At 42.6% G+C, this 18,355-nt stretch overlaps 1 protein-coding gene across 2 annotated transcripts in view; it reads left to right on the top strand.

The window, feature by feature from the left end:
* The window catches only part of agbl4 (AGBL carboxypeptidase 4), a gene marked incomplete at its 5' end in the record, with an annotated part of 246,047 nt that overhangs the window by 18,622 nt on the left and 209,070 nt on the right, over nucleotides 1-18,355 (top strand). For both annotated transcript variants that reach the window (XM_079220896.1, XM_079220895.1), the window contains one exon: nucleotides 847-971. In XM_079220896.1, the coding sequence (XP_079077022.1) occupies nucleotides 847-971 (125 nt within the window). The remainder of the gene's footprint in view (nucleotides 1-846; nucleotides 972-18,355) is intronic.

Below are 18,355 nucleotides of genomic sequence, written 5' to 3' on the forward strand. Positions count from 1 at the left end.
GGGCCTTGTGCTCTGCCAAGTTTGCCAGCGAACTTAACTCTTTAACAGCTGCCTGGAATTGATTGGTCTCGTGTATTGGGTTAAGCACACCATTCTGTGAAAATAAGCTGTCAATTTGTCATTTTCTTTCCTGTGTATCTCCGACATGAAGGCTGACACCCTCTCCACTCACCCCCCTTCCCCTCGCCGTCTTTTTTCTTTGACAATCATTAATTCACGCGTGATGCACCACAAGCGTCTCCACTACATGTGTGCCCACATATGAATCAGAAAATACAGATAAGGCCTATATTTAGAAAGCTTGTCATGTAATCATCTACTACTCAGTCATCTTATAGACAGCTATGAGAATTGGAAGCGAGGAAATAGTTCCCATCGGATTAATTATCCTTCCACTGATCATCTGGATCTTTTTGCTGTGGATAGTATATTGTGTGTCGGATATGGATGGCTGGAAAAGCCCCGTCTGTTGGTCTTTCTGCTCCTCCTAGTAACTGCTCTCTGTGGGCACTGACTTGGTTTGAAGAACTTCCCAATGTGGTTGAATGTGCAGATACTGTAGTAATGAAGCATGCAGGAGACCACCATGACAGTGAAGCACTATTAGTAGACACTTATCGATTTAACACATCTGTCTTTGAAAGCGGATCCTCAATTTGAAATGAGGCTGCCTCTGTGCTAGAACATCATTTTGTCTTTGTTTCTTCCGTTTGTCTGTTTCTAATGTTTCGAGTCCACTGATTGTGAACTTTAAGGAATGCAGAAGAAATGATGCACTGTGGTTCTGTGCTGTGGTCTGCTGAGTTCTGCTTAAAGCTAATGTAAGCTTTTTTACTGCCTCTGCAGGGAACCTCGGCCGGGTCGACTACATCAGTGAGTTTGAGTTTGACCTCTTCATCCGCCCCGACACCTGCAACCCCCGCTTCAGAGTCTGGTTCAACTTCTCAGTGGAGAACGTCCGTGAGACACAGGTCAGCAAGCTGTGGACTTGTATTATGTTACCATTCATCATACAGCAGGATTTCTTTCCCAATTCCATTCCATCTTCCATAACACACACAGACTTCTACTTTAAGGTTGTTAAATTGGCTCAATCATATAATATCTACCAACTGCTGACACCAATGTCCTGAAATGTGCCAGGAATCTCAGACCCTTTCCCTCTGCCAAGCATGTGGCCTTCCTGATGAAGGCGTGTTATGAATAATACCGGTCATGTGCAAGTTTGACAAATACATAATGTCTGCTTCAAACGAATCAAACTGATAAATACACATTTTCCACCTCTGGATAAGAAGCACAGTTAGACTACTTTACAATAAAAAAACAAGCAGTCTTTATGCTAACGGATATCTTCTGTGCATCGGTCATTGCTTACAATCCAACTTGTGGACTTGAGAATGGAGTTGGAGTTGAGAGTCTATGACCCGATTGCATATCTGCATTCACGTGTGTATATTTGTGTATAGAGATAACCAAAAATCTAAGTAGCTGTCAGACGTTAGCCAATGGGTTCCGCGATAGCATTCCACCTCTTTTTCTCTCCACACGGACTGTTTACCTGCATTCAACCAAAGCCCACTCAAATTTTATAGGTCAATGCTACTCGGACTACAACAGACTACAAACGGAAACCAGAACTTCTCAAATACCAAAGTCTTGTCCTGTTGCTTACATAATCTGCATTCATATGCAGAAATGTGTTCCAGAGACAAATTGTCACGTTACCTCCCAGAATGTCCTCTAACTGTTAGAGCATTTCTAATGCACTGAGATGTGTTAGAGTCTAACACATCTCAGTGCATTAGAAATGTGTGATCATAACACCACCAATGATGTTTCTCCTCAGAATTGAGGCAGTCATCTGTTTCCTACATTTCTTGTCACTGCATTTAAGCTTGATTCTGCCACTAGCGAGCTCTGTGATTGGCTGACAGAGGTGGTCACATGCCACAGAGATATGTGCGTTCAGTGGGTGTGGCTTTAGCGAGAGGGAGGCTTGCTATTTGAATATAACTTTGCATGATATGAAGAAGCTGACAATATTGGCATCTACTGAACATTTTCAGCTGCAATGTAACTTCTCCGCATACAATCTTGTCAGTCTTAGATATGAAGCAAACCAAAAAATTAGCGATGCAGTAGAGAGATAGAAGAGAGCAAAACATAAGGACGGAGGGAGTAAGATACAAAGGGGGAGGGGGTAAGGGGTTGACGAAGATGAGAGTGAGAAAAAAGCAAAGAGAGAAAAAAAAGAGGCAAGGATGAATCCACTGCATGCTGTTGCTGCTGTCTTCCTGTAGAGTGTCCAACCTAGCCTATCTGAGGCTATCAGGCCTATCAGCCCATCTCCCTGCAGTGCTGTAGTCAGCACTAATCACATTTTATGGCTCTGAGATGAATGGGAGGCCTCGGCTTGGAGCCGGATCGATCCCAGGGCCAGATAGACCAGCACCAGCAGTCTGCAGCCTGGGCCAACAGGATATTTGCTGCTGTGGCAAAATGACAGGGAAAATGTGAGGGATAGACAGAGAAACAGCAAGCGAGGAGGGGAACACACAACCATGAATGATAACAGATTGATAACTATCATGTATATGATCACGCTATGTACAGTGGCACATGCAAGAGTAAGCTTACAGGTGAGGAAACATATTATTTGACACTGCCACGCCCTCTCTCTATAGGCACCCTCGCAAGCTTCTTTCATTGAAATCTGTTTCTTATCTGTCCAATTTCCTTCTTCAAAGAGGTCTTGTGTGAATTTAATCTACTCCAGTAGAAGGTGTGGTGGTTAAGTGCTGCCTGTGCAGTTTGCCAAGGTGTGTGTATACAGACTCTGTGATTAGATTGTGTCTGTATGCCTAGAATCGTCAGAATTCACATACATCTTTCGTTTACATCCTTATGATTTGAAACAAAAAATTAAACGTAGAAATTAAACAGGCAAAGAATAATAGTAAATAAACCAACTAAGTGTAGCTATGTGGGGAGAGGCTGTGCTATAGAGATATCAGTGGGTTCCAGGGGAGAACTGGGCTGTTGGAGTGTTTCATCCAGCTAAGCCTTGCTAACTCTCAGCCTGAGCCAGGGGAATGGGGAACAGTAAAAGCCCGTGATATTGGAAGTGAGATGGCCATTTTGAAGGAATGTAAGCTGGTGAAACAGATTTGGTCTGCCTCAATCAGCTTAGCAGCTTTGTGGAAATTGGCTTCACCGTTGCACCGGTTATGATGGATGGCTGGATGGATGAATGTCTCTTTTTTGTATGTCCTTTCTTTTTTGTGTTTTTCAAACCACTCACTTACCCCAAAAAGCTCAGGCCAATTGTGGTTGCGTTGGTTTGCAATGACCGGGACACTATTTTAGGTTTTGCTTGGTTTGGCATATTCTCTGAGAAGCAAAAAAATACTTCTGCAGAGTAATTGGTTCGAGTCTCTACTGGGCCACGAGCTGACACAAATTTGATGAAAAGTCAGATTTTTTACTCTCATCTTTCCGATGATACTATAACTTAATACAATTAGTTTATTTGTTGTGATCCTTCAAAAAGAAAAAAAGCTCCACAATTTCAAAAATTCCAAAAAGACCATTTCTGGATGATGGCTTTTTAGTCAGAGACATTTTAATTCCCGGCTATTAAAAGGATTGCCCTGAGAATTTGTCGGGACATTCATGTTCCCCTCAGGAATTATTTTTATAATTTGGATGATCCTCTAGCACTAATATCTTAATTTTGTCATTTATGACAATCACATACAAAATTTAAAACAGCGTCAACCTAGGGCTGTGCGGTATACCGGTTTCAGATTTCCATACGGTATGAATTTTTCAAATACCGTCATACCGGTGATTATACGTAACAACAGTTGTTGCTCTAGGCGGTCAACTAGACAGTGGTGCTGTCAGCAACCAGCGCCATCAACAAGCCGTGCATATCCGCAAGAACAGCAGGCGGCAACATTTATTTTTTACAGTTTAATACTGGGAGTGCAGTGGAGCTACTTAGCTGTCAGGGTAACTTGGTTCACTTATGGTTCAAAATTAAACGGCCAAATTGAATGCTGGGAAGTTGGGCGGCGAACAGCTGTTTGTGTGGCGTGTCTTCTGGTCTGTCTCTTCCTGTTTTTTTTGTGCGTGAACTCTACCCACCATGCAATTCGGCGCTGTAATTTTATAACAAGTGTGAACCATGACTTAGTGTAACTGGGCTGACAGGTAAGTAGCTCCACTGCGCTCCCAGTATAACTGTATAAATTAAATGTTGCTGCCTGCTGCCGTTGTGGCTATGGACGGCTCGCTGACAGTACTACTGTCTAGCTGACTGATGCTGTTAATGGAATCAATGTGTTAATTGTTTAAAAAAATATATACTGTGATATACCTTACAAAATACCGTGATATGAATTTTTGCCCGTACCGCACAGCCCTACGTCAGCCTCAGCTAAACTTTGTGTTTGCTGCCAATTAGCAAATGTTAGCAGGCTAACATGCTAAACTGAAGCTGTGGCCATGATATACATGTTAGCATGCTGACATCAGCATACAAACTCCACTGTGCCCAAGTACAGCCTCAAAAAGCAGCAAGACAAACAGTTATCGCAACTGTCATTGACTATTTCATTCATTGACAAGAAGTTTAGCACTACCTAACAACTGCTACTTACAGTATTTTATGTTGTGTTTCCCAGTTCGATGCTGGGAAGGGTGCGAGTCTTGAGCTTTGGCAAAAATGTTTTGATCGAATTTATTCAGGTTATATCGGATGTAACAGGACGGCACGGAGGACACCGGAGTTAGGGCAGCGCAGCAATCACAGGCAGAGTCAGTTCTGCAGGTTTCAAAAGGATTTTAATTAAACAAATACAAAACAACTCAAAACGTAGCTCGGTCCAGAGCGCCATCAGTTATCTACTGAACTGCAGTCTCTTAGCCGGGCCACTAGCCGACTTACCGGCTCAATCCTCAACCTTCACAAAACCTCTTTTCTCCTCTTGTCGCTCGTCTTGTAAACCTCCCTGACGAGGGGGATCCGGATCAGGTGTGTCTCGTCCCACACCTGATTTTAATGCTCTGCTGACGAGTGGGTGGAGCCTTCTGGCTGGAATGTAGATTCCATCCACCACACCTCCCCTCAGACATCAAAGATATCTGAGATTGGCATTGTTGGCTTGGGTTTCCTCCATAATTTTCACTTCGCCCAACAGTAAAGAATGCATGTTAAGATTGTGGAGAGGAGGGATAATACTGTGACAGCAGAGATCTAATCTCCCTGTTTTGGTTATCCTATATAGATGGGGTTGCTGTGAACGGACATGAATTCTCCAAGCATGTTGAAATTTAGCCATTGTTGACTTCATGACTAACTCATACTTTACTTTGCTACACAGTGTATTTTGGAGGAAAGAGCCAGGACAGCTCATTTACTTTAAAATAATGAACTTTATTAATGTGGTCTTTTAAAAACGCTTTGCCCAGGTTTCAGGGGCCCCCTGGCCTTAACTTACAAAGTGTCACTTAAAGAGACACGTCCCAACCAGGAATAGACTCAAAATGACCATAAAGAATCATAAATTACTACAAAGGCACCAAAACAACTACTAGGAGATTCAAAACAGGTGCAGATAAACACAAAGATACTCACAATGGCGATGAAAACAGGCAAAACGACCTCATATGGACACAAAACAACTACATAAAGATGCAAACCAAATACAAAATGACCAAAGCAATGTGCCACAAAATCAAAAGACAAAAAACTACTAAGAGACACAAAATGACCACAAAGAGCGACAAAACAATAATAAAAAGAAGCTAGAAAAAGTAAAACTATGACGTCTGTGTGTCTTGATGGGGTGGTAGGGCCTTTTGCTTGCCTGTGACCAGGGGAGCCCATTGTCTAATAATTCTGCCATGGGAGCAAGATACCTGCATATTATTAATGAATACATATTTTGCATTTGAACACATCATCACAGTTTAAGCAACAATATAATTGTCTATCATGATGTTTCACTGTGGACATCGGCAGACATCGCCTAGCCCCAACAGCTAGTCCTATTTCATTTCAACTTCTGCCTATGTTATGAACAGAAACCAGTGGATGAGTTGATATGACACCCCATTGGGTAAGTTGATATGCCGTTCCATTCTGCTGTAGGGGTGTGCTTGATGTCAGCCTCCGTGAAGGGCACGGCTGTGAGCTATTATCATAGGAGCCTTCAGGGAGCCATTCATAGAAGACAGGCAGTAAAACCTTGCGCCGAGTGCCTTCAACTCCTCCAGCTCTTCCAACTGCTGCAGGGGTGATTTGTAAGCCTCACTTGTCCAGGAAAAGCACAGTGCAGGGCGGTTACTCTCCATAATCAAGAAAGAGGACGAACTGAAGCAGAATAGGCCATGTGTTACCCAAAATCCCCAAAGAGCCGTCACTTTCCTGTTGCAGACAATAGTGTGCTCACCTATTTAAATTCATCATCAGAGATGTTGTACAATTTGTCGAGGTGAATAAGTCGGATGGCACAAAAAGGTAAGCAGGTGTTAAAACTATCAAAGAGCCATTATGGTTCATGTCATGGTGAAGCTAATCAACCAGCCCTACTTTTATGCAGCTTCTGTTTGAAACTGAATGTGATTGGGCTCGAACCAATGCTCTAAATGGTTTTAATATTCTATCTGATGTCACATGTCATGATGCCTAATTGGGTTTAAAATGCCTTCAAACATCCTCTACAATGTGTCATTTTCTGAATGTGCAATTTACTCATCAGTTTGAAAGATACACCATTAATATGCTGACATCTTGTGTTAAAGCAGAGAAGAAACAAATAGAGTAAAGGAGATTGAGTGAGAGAAAGGCAGAGAGATGGGGAGAGTAATGGAGAGAGAGTAATGGATGTGATGCACATTGATTTTTTTCCATCCAGAAGAGACAGAAGCAGGAAGAGAGGGTATAGGAGGAGGAGGAGTGGTGTATTTACAAGAAATGACTTGTTCATGTAAGCAATACATTTCCCTCCCACCCTAAATAGAGCACGTTGGCGGCACTTCTGGGAAGTCAGCTGCTGGTTGTGTGTAACATCAATGCCAACCTGCATAATAGAGGTTCTTATCTGAGCACTGCTTCACCGGCTCTGGACAATGTTTCGGTGTAGAAGGCCTGTCTCGGCCATGTCTATGTGGATCAACGCATTGAACTTCAACCCCGCACCTCCTGGTCTTCTCAGGTTTACTGAAGTGTGTAGGGACACTCCACTCCCACTTGTCTATTCCACCTCTGTCCCGCCTTTCCTCCGTTCTCCTTGCATCTCTCCACCGTCATGTCTGCGTTGTGATGTCCTTCAGCACTGACAGAGGGAGAAGAGGACAGGCGGGTCTCTAGCGAGCAGCGTTGGATGAATGTGGGCTAATCATTGCTGGCGTAGCGTGCCCGTGAGCGTGCACTGCAGACAGCTGGTTGATGGCAGTTTTTCGTGGCGGGACAACATTGGGTCCACCCATGGGAGGGTATATAGCTCTAGTATTAGACTCCTGCACTTCTATCAGGCCTACCCATACTGCTGACAACATATTACAAGGCAAGAGCTCCTGCATACTCACAAAGATGCGCACTGTCAAACTCAAACTCACACTCGCACACAAACCCACTTGCATGCTTGTCAACAGGTCTGCTTGTCTCATTGCCCTGTCTGTCTAAAAGACTCAGGCCGGCCAAGCCATGTTTAGTCCATTGCCTTTTGATATGCATGTATCCTGTGTGTGTGGTCTTCTTCTTCTTTGGAAGTTCATTTTTTAAGCTTCCCCTCTCTACAGTCTCCAAAGGAGAGGCATTGGCTTCTGTGTGACTCTGCCAAAGGGATTATTTCACTTCAAAAACACACCACACAGGCCCAGAAAGTTTAGGATCCTAGTTTCAAACTCTTGAAGGAAGTTATGGAAAGACTTGTGTGGTTTTGAAAGACATACAAGACATCAGACAGTTGTGTCAGGGAGCGTAGGGTATCTTAAGTGACCTTGTTCTGTTAAGACGAACTAAGGCATCCTTCCTCATTGTCAAGGCTGATGCTCCCCAGATCACTTCATAATGACATGGACAAAAGGATATGACAACAGCACAGAATGAATTTTCAAATCGTCTCCCTGATAGCAAAATGAGTTTGCTCTGGGTTATCGCTGCTGACGCAAGGTTCCTTATCAAAATTCATTGCTTTATTTTTAGCTTGATTCACTTTAAAAAAGGAGGCACAGAGCTTAAGGGCATGTTTGAAAATAAAGCAGAGACACTTTTTATTACGCAGAGACTCATGCATAACTCTTAGCTCACAGTTTCCTGGGACTTGTAGGGTTAAGAATACAATATGCATGCCTAGTACTACAGTTTCCCTATTGAGCTGTAACAATTGTCTCACACTACTCTTTTGACAAGCATCTACAATTGAGTCAGCCTTATGAAAGTTTTGGACTTTTTTTTGTTTTTGTGTGAAATGTCATGAAACAGCTTGCAGTTGTGACATGTTTGGCTGGCATGGGAACATCTGTAGAGGGTTTGGTGTGTGTGCCCATCAGGACAGTCATCAGTAGGCCATCCATTCGGAGCCCAGCAGTATGGCGGAGTGAGATGCTGCCAAAGTGGACTCTCGCCGCTAATTTCACGAATCAAGGCACAGAGTGCAAAGAGCAGTCAAGTGCGCGAGTGTTGGCGAACTTTTTCTGTTTTCGTGGCTGCAGGTGCGTAATGCACACGTGGCAATGGGGCATAGTCTAGTGCAGAATAATTCATCCATGCATCCAAAGGCCCCAGAATGCCTTGCAGTGTTCTTTTTACAGTTTTTCTGGCTGCTGGTGTCAAGGTGCCAGCAGGCCTTTGCAGTCCTTGAAAAGAAAGAGCAGGGTTGTAAGCCACAGCATGGAATGAAAAGAAAGGTGGTGGGGCAATGAATGCAGACAGAAAAGAACGAGGGAAGAGAGCGAGACATGTGAGTAAACTGCTCTTTTGAGACGGCTTTGGCTCGTTAGAAGCATAGGAACAACATATGTATTTCCTTTTACCTCTAGTACCGCAACTGCAACTACAACAACAACAACAACAACAGCTAAATATATTAAATATTCAAAGAAGGTAATTGTTATCTGCATGTTTTAAGCATTTATTAATACAATATTACTGATTATTGTTGATTAATAGCAATACTCTGTCTCTATGTATTTAATTATATAAATATTTAAAACGTTTTTGTGTCAATATCTAACTAAATTGTACATTTAGCACAGCTTTACTCATTTGAAGCCGGAACGTCATTAGAGAAACAAAGATAAGATGCCAGCGTCGGGAAAAGAGGAAAAGAAACCAGGAAAGAGGGACAAGGTTGTGAGCAGGGGGAAAGGAGACGAGCGTAGCAGAGGTTTCAGGGGGAGGCATGGTATGAGGGCTTGGTAAGGGCCTCGTGGAGCTGCTGTGCATCTGCATGAAATGATGAGCCTGGTGTCAGGACATGGATCATCCTTTTACACCGAGTAATGAATACAGATTGCACACCGGATAGAGAGGCTCTGCAATCTGCTGCACCACAAATGAAACAACTGCCGTTCTAATCAAATAGTCTTTTCATGCCAGCGCAGCCCTCAACTTGGGCTAAATTCAATTCCAGATTCACAGATTTGTGTGTTGGGGGTTGGAGCGACGCAGGAGGCAAGGGGGAGTTATAAATGTTGTAATTAGAGTATTGTTTAATGTGTATGTGTGTAGACGCGTGTGATGTGTGTGTGTGTGTGTGTGTGTACGATGGCGTTGGGGTGGGGGGGCCTCCCTGGCATCATGTTGTCGTTAACCACTTGGTTATTTTAGATAGCAGTTGGAGGAATGGGTCCAATCCCACTGTACACAAACACACACTCATGCACACATTTAGCTAATTATGCCAACTAGTGGCTTGGGAGAACACATTCTCTGTATTCTGTATTTAGGGAACAGCGAGGAGCTTTGAAGAAGAGCCGCAGTGCCTCTTTGATGCTGCTTTTGTTTTTTGTTTGTGTGGTTTAATAATTTAATCAAGCCAAACGTCCTCCTTCTCTCTGTAACTGTCTGTTGGTGGAGGCTAATTACTCTGCAGATTGTTCTCCTGGTGCTGGAGATGAGAGTTTAGATCCAGAGGGGGGGAGGGGGTGCTGATGGCTGTAATTTAACAGTGTGCTGATGGGCTAAGTTGTCTGTCGACTGCTGTTTTATTGTTTTGGGAGGCTGCTGACGAGCTACTATTCTAATATGCACCATCTGATGAGAATGCATGCAATGTTGTAGTGCATTGTGTCTGTCTGTGTGTCTGTCTGCCTGTCTGTCTGTCTGTCCGTCCTTCTGTCAGATCAAGGTATTTTTTCAAAGTTATACATTTAAGTATCGTGACCACACTTACTGATACTGATATTGTATGCTTGTGAATAAAGGAGTGATAATGCAGCTCATGCTTTGAATTCCTTAGATGTAGCTTTGCAGTGTTTTAAGCAGCCGGATGGCAGTAGAAGATAGAACGCTCTTTGCAATCATAGGAGTCTTGAGACTTGACTTGGACTTATGACCAAAGTCCTGAGACTTGGCTTGGATTTATGACCAAAGTCTTGAGACTTGACTTGGACTAAAAAATGACTTGTGAGCATCTCTCTCAATGAGCGATAGGCGCTTCCTGACAACCCTGCAAGCAGCACTTCCAGGGACCACGCAATTGGCCCGCTCTGACCAGGCACTGCACTCATTATACAATTACACCATGGCAAAGAGAAAGCCTTTATAGCAAATTCTCTTCGATTTATTGCAAATGATAAATAGCTAACTCTGCTTCTAAATCTTTACAGAAAGTTTTATGAGCTGTCTTTGCCGTAGCCTGTGATTGATACAGTTATTTAATACATAGAGAATACAATCTACCTTTCCCCTTTGCTGGCAGGCTGGCATTAGTCGTATGAATCTCAGACCATTTAGGCCAGAGTCTTTAAAAGCCTTTCCAACGTACCGTATGGTGACTGTGACACCACATCGATGAAAAGATCAGAGCCTCAGCTTTCATTTTGAGTTCAGTGCACTGCTCTAAGATTCTTTTCTGTTGCTAATACAATTTTAATAAGACGTGATATACTCCTGGGATCGTAGTTAGTGTAACTAAAAAAACATTTAAACTTTGTCTATGATCTTTGTCTGATTGTAGGCCACTCCTCTATCTGAGCTTCTTTCTTTATGTCAGAGGTTTTACCTACAAAGCATGGCTCATTTAAATGTACTGTTGCTGTCTTTAGTCAGCAATAACAACAGCTGACCTTTCTCCCAAAGTCTTGAACATTTCATCGCCATCCAGAGCTAAGCCAAACCATGTAACTAATTTGATTTCAATGCTGCTGGCTCTAATTAGTGTTCATGTAATAAAATCAACAGACAGACTAGTTTAGTATGTACACTACATAATGTTACACACACTACAGAGGATAAATTCATCCTCATCTGAAATGAATTGAACATTGCTTGAAAGAGAGCTACAGTATGAGCTGGGACTAACCACATACAATATTGGGGATGTATTGCGCCATAGATGCATTGTAACCATAGTTACGTGAGCACAGGGTCCAACAGCTCTGCAGGCTTCCCCAACCTGCAAAGCAGCACACAGAAATGTGTATAGCTATTGTCATAACAGAACTAGTCAGATGGGCCTGCACCATCTTACACCGGGTCAGATCCCACCTCTAGGTTGATTTGATCAGATTAGAGCACAAGATCAGGATTGGTGGATCCAAAGCAGAAGCAACTCATCCGGCAGCAGCCTCTGGTTCTGAAAAAAGAGGCCAATACGATGTAAGATTAGCAGTCACATAAGGCTCCTTCGAATTGTAGAATAGTTGACTATTCTGGGTCTCCCTTAGTGTTTGGTTGTACTTAGCACCACCCTCTTGTGTCACTTTTAGCTGCAGAGAGCCAAGATGGCCACTGCCAAAAAGCCAAACTAAAGCCTTCAAAACCGTACTCCACAAACCAAGTGGTGATTTCACTGTGGCTATGACTACATACAGTCTGTACATACTAGTCATACGACAGACTCAGCTCAGACTCTGCATGGAAATCAGGTTAGATATAAAATAAATTATAAATGTTTCATACTGATGATGTAAAACTGCATCCCACTAGTCTTGCTGTTATTGCTTAATGCTAGTGTGCTAATTCGTCCATACTATAATAATACAAACCGTGTGCTGGCGTCCAGCAACGCTGGGTCTAGTATTCCTTCCGTCCCACCGCTCTGGAGGAGGAGATGCTACCAAGCTAAATAGCCAACCATCCGTCTCCGGACCAGCATCCGCTCTGTACTTGGTGAGCTGCGACAACAAATGGTCGGCCCCACTGACGTGCGTTGTCACCATGTCAACTAACAGCAATTGCCATTTTCTTTTGTTCTCTACAAATGACCACATAAAACAGTTCAGTATACATTCTACTCCTCTTCTATTTCTATTGGTGAAGTGCTGGCTGTTGAGGGTTGTTTCGGTGTTGATTTTTTGTCGCTGTTTTTTTGGAGGGAGACACTTTCAGACTGTGCTCACACCCCATGTGGTTAGGTCAAACCAGTAGAGTTAGGTCAAACTCTATGCGCTGTCAATGACACTGGGTGGGAGGGGGGGGGCTAGCTGCTGGTGGCAAGCCGGCCCAAAGAGCATGCTGTGAAGTGAAACATTTATAGCTACTCTAGTGCCAAGTGCGTACATGCTCTGTCACTAATATACTCAAATAGTATGATATGTGTTGGCCTTGGGCAGTACAGTGTGTGTGTGTGTGTGTGTGTGTGTGTGTGTGTGTGTGTGTGTGTGTGTGTGTGTGTGTGTGAGCCGCGGGTTGTGGCTCACGCAGAGCTCTATCTCCTGGCAGCACCTGGGGTAGGTGGTGTCAGCACTATGCTCTACCATAAATCAAGACTGTGGTCACAAGTGTGTGTGTGTATGTGTTCTGCCCATGTTTGTGCCTGCAGGTATATATTCAGAAGCAGAATGTCAATAAAACAAAACAGCGATTATTTAGGCTAGTTGGCTCAAGTGTGTGTGTGTGTGTGTGTGTGTGTGTGTGTGTGTGTGTGTGTGTGTGTGTGTGTGTGTGTGTGTGTGTGTGTGTGTGTGTGTGTGTGTGAGAGTGCGTGTGTGTGTGTGTGTGTGTGCTTGTATGTGTGTCAGAGCCCCTGGGGGATCGAGCTTCCCGCTCTGTGATGCCGTTGGTCACATCTGCTATGAATGTTTCATGTGACGATGGTGGTAACCTGCTATGGGTGGGCACACCAGCTCACACACACGATCGCAAAGTGAATGATTTTTAACATTAGAGATGAGTTTTTTACATTTACTTCCATTTGGAATTATTATTCTTGTCAGTACAAATGCATTTTATTCATTCATCGGCAATGAGCCAGCAATGTTTCCTTGAAAGTACAAGGTGCAGCAGCTTCTGCATTTTAACAACTCCACTAATATGATAAACCAAAGTCTTATTATGGTCAACCAGATTTAACAGTGTATCAAATGCCAATTGCATGATTATTGCATGTATAATATGCTACATTGTTGATATCAATGTCAACGTATATATTGGTAAGACCATTCAGAGGGCAGGCATACAGTAGATGTAAGAAGTCTGTGTGACTGGGAACGTTGGTTGCTTTATGTGGGTAACGCCCCGGCCAGCATACGACACGAGGGAATACCCAAGGCAGTTCTAAAAGCTGGTAGGCTGGGGATCAGTTGTTTTTGTCACCAAAGCTGCACGGCCATGCCTGATTTGTATTGACACTCCTCTGTATAGTGCTCCTTGCACCTTTTCGGGAAAAGAAATTTCACGGCAAGCCAAAATGGTACCAAACAGACGCAGGTTGGACAAAGTGGTTGGTATGAAAACTGAGCCTTATTTATGAAATGTGTTAAATGCTTAGCTTGGCTCCACTCTTACTGAAGACTATCCCTGTCAAAGATGCCCAGACAATTTAAGCAAAGGAAACTTTATAGGGATTTTCTCTGAAACGTGATTCAGATTGGGGATCACAGTGTGAAAGGGACACCTTGCTGCTTTGTTCAGTCTGCATGTGTGAGATCTCCACCATGGCAGCAAGTCTGCTCGAGTTTTTTTTTTAAGTAAACAGATGTTGTTTGTCTTTGTGATGTTGAGATTTAGCATCTCAAGGGATGCAGCAGACCCGTGCTTTCCTGTAAGCTCACAAAGGAATCAGAGATGGAAATGCCTCAAACAGATGAAAACTATTTCAGAACAAAAGTGATACACGGTTTTGTTTTACATTGCAGTGTTCGTAGACAATATGGTCTTGTGATTGTATCTCTTGTTTTTAGTCAAATACATATGGCTCAACAAATGGTCTCTTCACTTGAGTAGGATGTAGACATCATGTTCACACCGTTTATGCTCTGTTTACATAATCTTTCAGATTTTTAAATTAAGCTTTTTTAAATTGACCCTTTTATGGTTTTCTTTCACTTACTGGCACATTGTGTAATTCATTTAATGCATTAGTTATATTAAACTTCATTTGCATTCATAGATTCAAAATTAAATTGTACAAGTCACTTCAAAAGCCTGATATTGAAGGAGATTATTATAGCAACAAAGAAATATTATCTATGAAATGATAATACAGTTGCGTGATCCAAGCTTCTCCTCGCTTTAGTGACAGGCCGTTCGCATAATGCTTTTAGTGCATGTCATTGCTCCCACTGGCTAGCTCACGGACGCTTCTCAGCACTGCACTCATATGGCGGGTACAGCTGATAGCGCCGCCCTGACCGACATGTGGTCGCACAACATGCACAGAAGAAAGTTCGGCCCAAAGGTTCCTTTCCTGGAAACGCTGTTATCTCCGCAGCACTTATGTCGTAGTTTGCACTGTTAACGCTGTCAGCACCGTTAGCTGAGAGCTGACAGCTCAGCGGTCGCCATGTTGAGAGCTGTTGAGAGGCAATAGAAATGCTCCCAATCTTGTATAAAGCACCTTAGATATAAGAAGAACAAAGAATAAATTGTACTGTGATTGTTCAACTGGTCCAGGTACTAATGGACCACATTGAATAGTAATACTATATATTGTTTGAGGATTAAACCACCAGTCACACCAAAGCTCAATGTGAATATAGTTTCATATGATGAATTTGGTTATTCTTTCTGATAGAACGGGGACGCCTGTATAGATGATAGCAAGCAGGACGTACATAAATAGCAAGAAACTGTGTGTTTCCCTTCACTTTAATCGTCCTATCATCGTTAACCAGCACAGAACAATGACAGCCTGTGTGTGCTGTCAAACCCTGAAACCCAGAGGAAAAGCTTGCCTCCGTGGCTACTGGATCTGGCAAGCATGCATCAGTACACTCAAATGAAAAGCCTGAAATGTCAAGGACCAAAGGAACGAGGGAAGAAAATGAAATGCGGAAAGACGTAGAAAAAAAAAAAAAAGACAGAGAGGAGTGGAAGTTTTGTGTATAATGAGCAGTTGGAATGTGAGGATCGCTGAATTAATCAGACTGCTTGAGCTCATACAAAGTAGGCAGAATGCTTTTCATGTGACAAATGTGTAATTAAGAATGAATTTATAACCCCCTCTCACATACACACACACCCCTTGATGGACTAGAGGTGGGCGGGAGGAACAAAGCATTTTTGTGTGTGTTTTGAGAGCGCGTGTATGAGAGGGAGATGAGATGGAGGCTTTAATTACAGTCCTATTAGAATAACACCGGCCCCCATCGCTCACTGATACTGAGTGATAGGATGGGATGTTTTCACTTTGGCGTCTTGCCTTTTTTCTTTCTTTTTTCTTTTAGATTTGACACCATATTTTTTCAGCCAAAACATGTGGATTTTAGAGATTGTTTTTCTCAGCCCACACGCACGACATATTTATTTTGACTCCTCATTTTTTTTAATCAGCAATAGCAGTTGATCACTAGCTTTGGAAAGCCTTCCTTCAAATTTTTGTTTTACTCATTGTGGTCTGGCGAGGTTTGGTTGACATTTGTTTGGATTTCAAGAATTGTGAAGGTGTGTGGGCCAAAATAACTTAACAGGCAACACGATCCCCCTTAAGGCTTACTTTGTTGTTACATTTCCACTGAAAAATATAGAGACCAGATATATTGGTTTCCTCTGGAATATACGTCACAATACATCCAAACGTTTTAGTGTTCCCTGCTCCAAAAGACACAGATAATGCTAAGTCTTCAAGTAAAATAATATGAAATGACTACGATGACTACGTCTACATTGTCAAAATCAAACCCAGTAACCCAGTTTTCTTTAAATGTATACTAAATGAGCTATAATCACCCTTTATCTATAGAGCTGCACATAGAAAATGGCAGCACGACTGTTTGCTGTCCTGGCTCCTCAATGGTGGAATGCTCCCCATTGAAATCAGGAAAGCAGAAAGTCTCTACGTCGCAAACTAAAAACACATATTTTTCGACTACACCTTGAATAAGGAAAGTAACACCGTAGTAGCACTTTAGTAGCATTTAAATGGCACTTACTGATAGGACTTTGTGGTTTAACTTTGTTGAAGAAATTGTACCATCTTGATTCTTGTTGTTCTGAGTTACGTACTCATGGTTGAATGCACTTATTGTAAGTCGCTTTGGATAAAAGCGTCAGCTAAATGTAATGTTATGTTGTCAATTGTTTTATATGACTCTCTTACTGGTCAGGCTTAAAGTTACTCCCCACCCACATCAAATGCGCAATAACAATAGTTCCATGGTGTTATAACTCAGTTATATTGTGTTGTGTGCGTATTGCAGCATTTCTGTATTGCCTTGTAATTTCTGTGTGTCGGGGCTCTTTGGCCTCAATGTGAAAGGATCCTGTAAAGAAAATGTAAAATCAAATCTTCCAGAAATGTAATTAATTCAGCACTTACAGATTATTTCATCATCTTTCCTTTCAATCTTTTGATATTTGCTACTAACAATGCAAATTTAAATTCTTTAGAAACGATGGTTCTCTGAAAAAGCAGGAAGGTCATTGTGAGAATACCAGTCTTTTAAACTTTCCTCGTATATCAGAAAAATGTTGATGGATAGAGTCGGGGCGACTGTGGCGCAGTAGTAGAGCAGGGTCGTTCTTCAATCAGAGGATCGGCGGTTTGATCCCTGGCTCTGCTAGTTCACGTCGATGTGTCCTTGGGCAAGACACTTAACCCCAAGTAACCTCCAAGTAGCTGTGCCTACGGTGTGTGGATGCTGTATGAATGAGTCCTGATGAGCCGGTGGCACCTTGCATGGTAGCCCCTCCCATCAGTGTGTGAATGAGTGAATGATGACATGTAGTGTTGTCGCACTCTGAGCGGTCAGAAGACTATAAACGTGCTGTACAAGCACAGTCCATTTACCATTTGTGTGATTATGACCAACTTTATGTGGTGTAAATTGGCAAGATGAGTTGCATCTGCTTTTTCACTTTTAAAATGACTTATGACTTACAATTAATTAAGGTGCAATTACTTTTTTTTCTTTTCTGTTTTGCTACCACACAAAAAAGACATTAGGGTGATATCTGATATCACAAAGGACAATTTATATTGTCAAGCGGACAGCAAAAGTAATGAAAAACAAGCACACACAATGTCCAGACTATTTGCAGTGTGAAACACTGGCTTGTCCTCTCCTGTTTTGGCTGCAGGTTTTTAATGATCATATTTAATGACTATTTACCTTTTTTCTTGGTGGTAAGATGGACCCAGTACCCGTTTACAATGCTTTGCTATTTGTTTAAAGGCATCAATCACTCAGAGTAGCTTCTAACCTTAGCTCACAAATAACATCATTATTTAAAAATGTATGCATTCAAATTATTGTCTGCAACTCTTATTTTTCCATATCTGTTGCTGACAACTACTCATAGAGTGTGTGTGTGTGTGTGTGTGTGTGTGTGTGTGTGTGTGTGTGTGTGTGTGTGTGTGTGTGTGTGTGTAACTGGCTCAGTAGATCCCCGGCTGTCCGTCATCAACCCAGCTGCATTAACCTCGGCCCCTGTGCCTGCAGGGCCCACCACTTCCATTTCTCTGCAACAAATACAGGTCCTGGCCCCGGGCACCCTGGCAGCCAGCATAGTTAATGACTTATTTACTGTTTAATGGCTGTATACCGCAGCACAACAACAATTAATGAGAAAAAGGCACATTCACAAGCAGTGGGTTAGCCAGGTGGTGGAGGTTATTTTCTCTTTCTAACTTTATCTGAGCTCTGCCTTCTGCTCTACGCTGATAAAGTCCTGCACACCTTACCCAGAGACAGACAGGCTGACAGCTGCAAAGGACAGCTATACTTTAACACACTC

The sequence above is a fragment of the Taurulus bubalis genome (genome assembly GCF_910589615.1).
Source record: "Taurulus bubalis genome assembly, chromosome: 7".
NCBI classification, from domain to species: Eukaryota; Metazoa; Chordata; class Actinopteri; order Perciformes; family Cottidae; genus Taurulus; species Taurulus bubalis.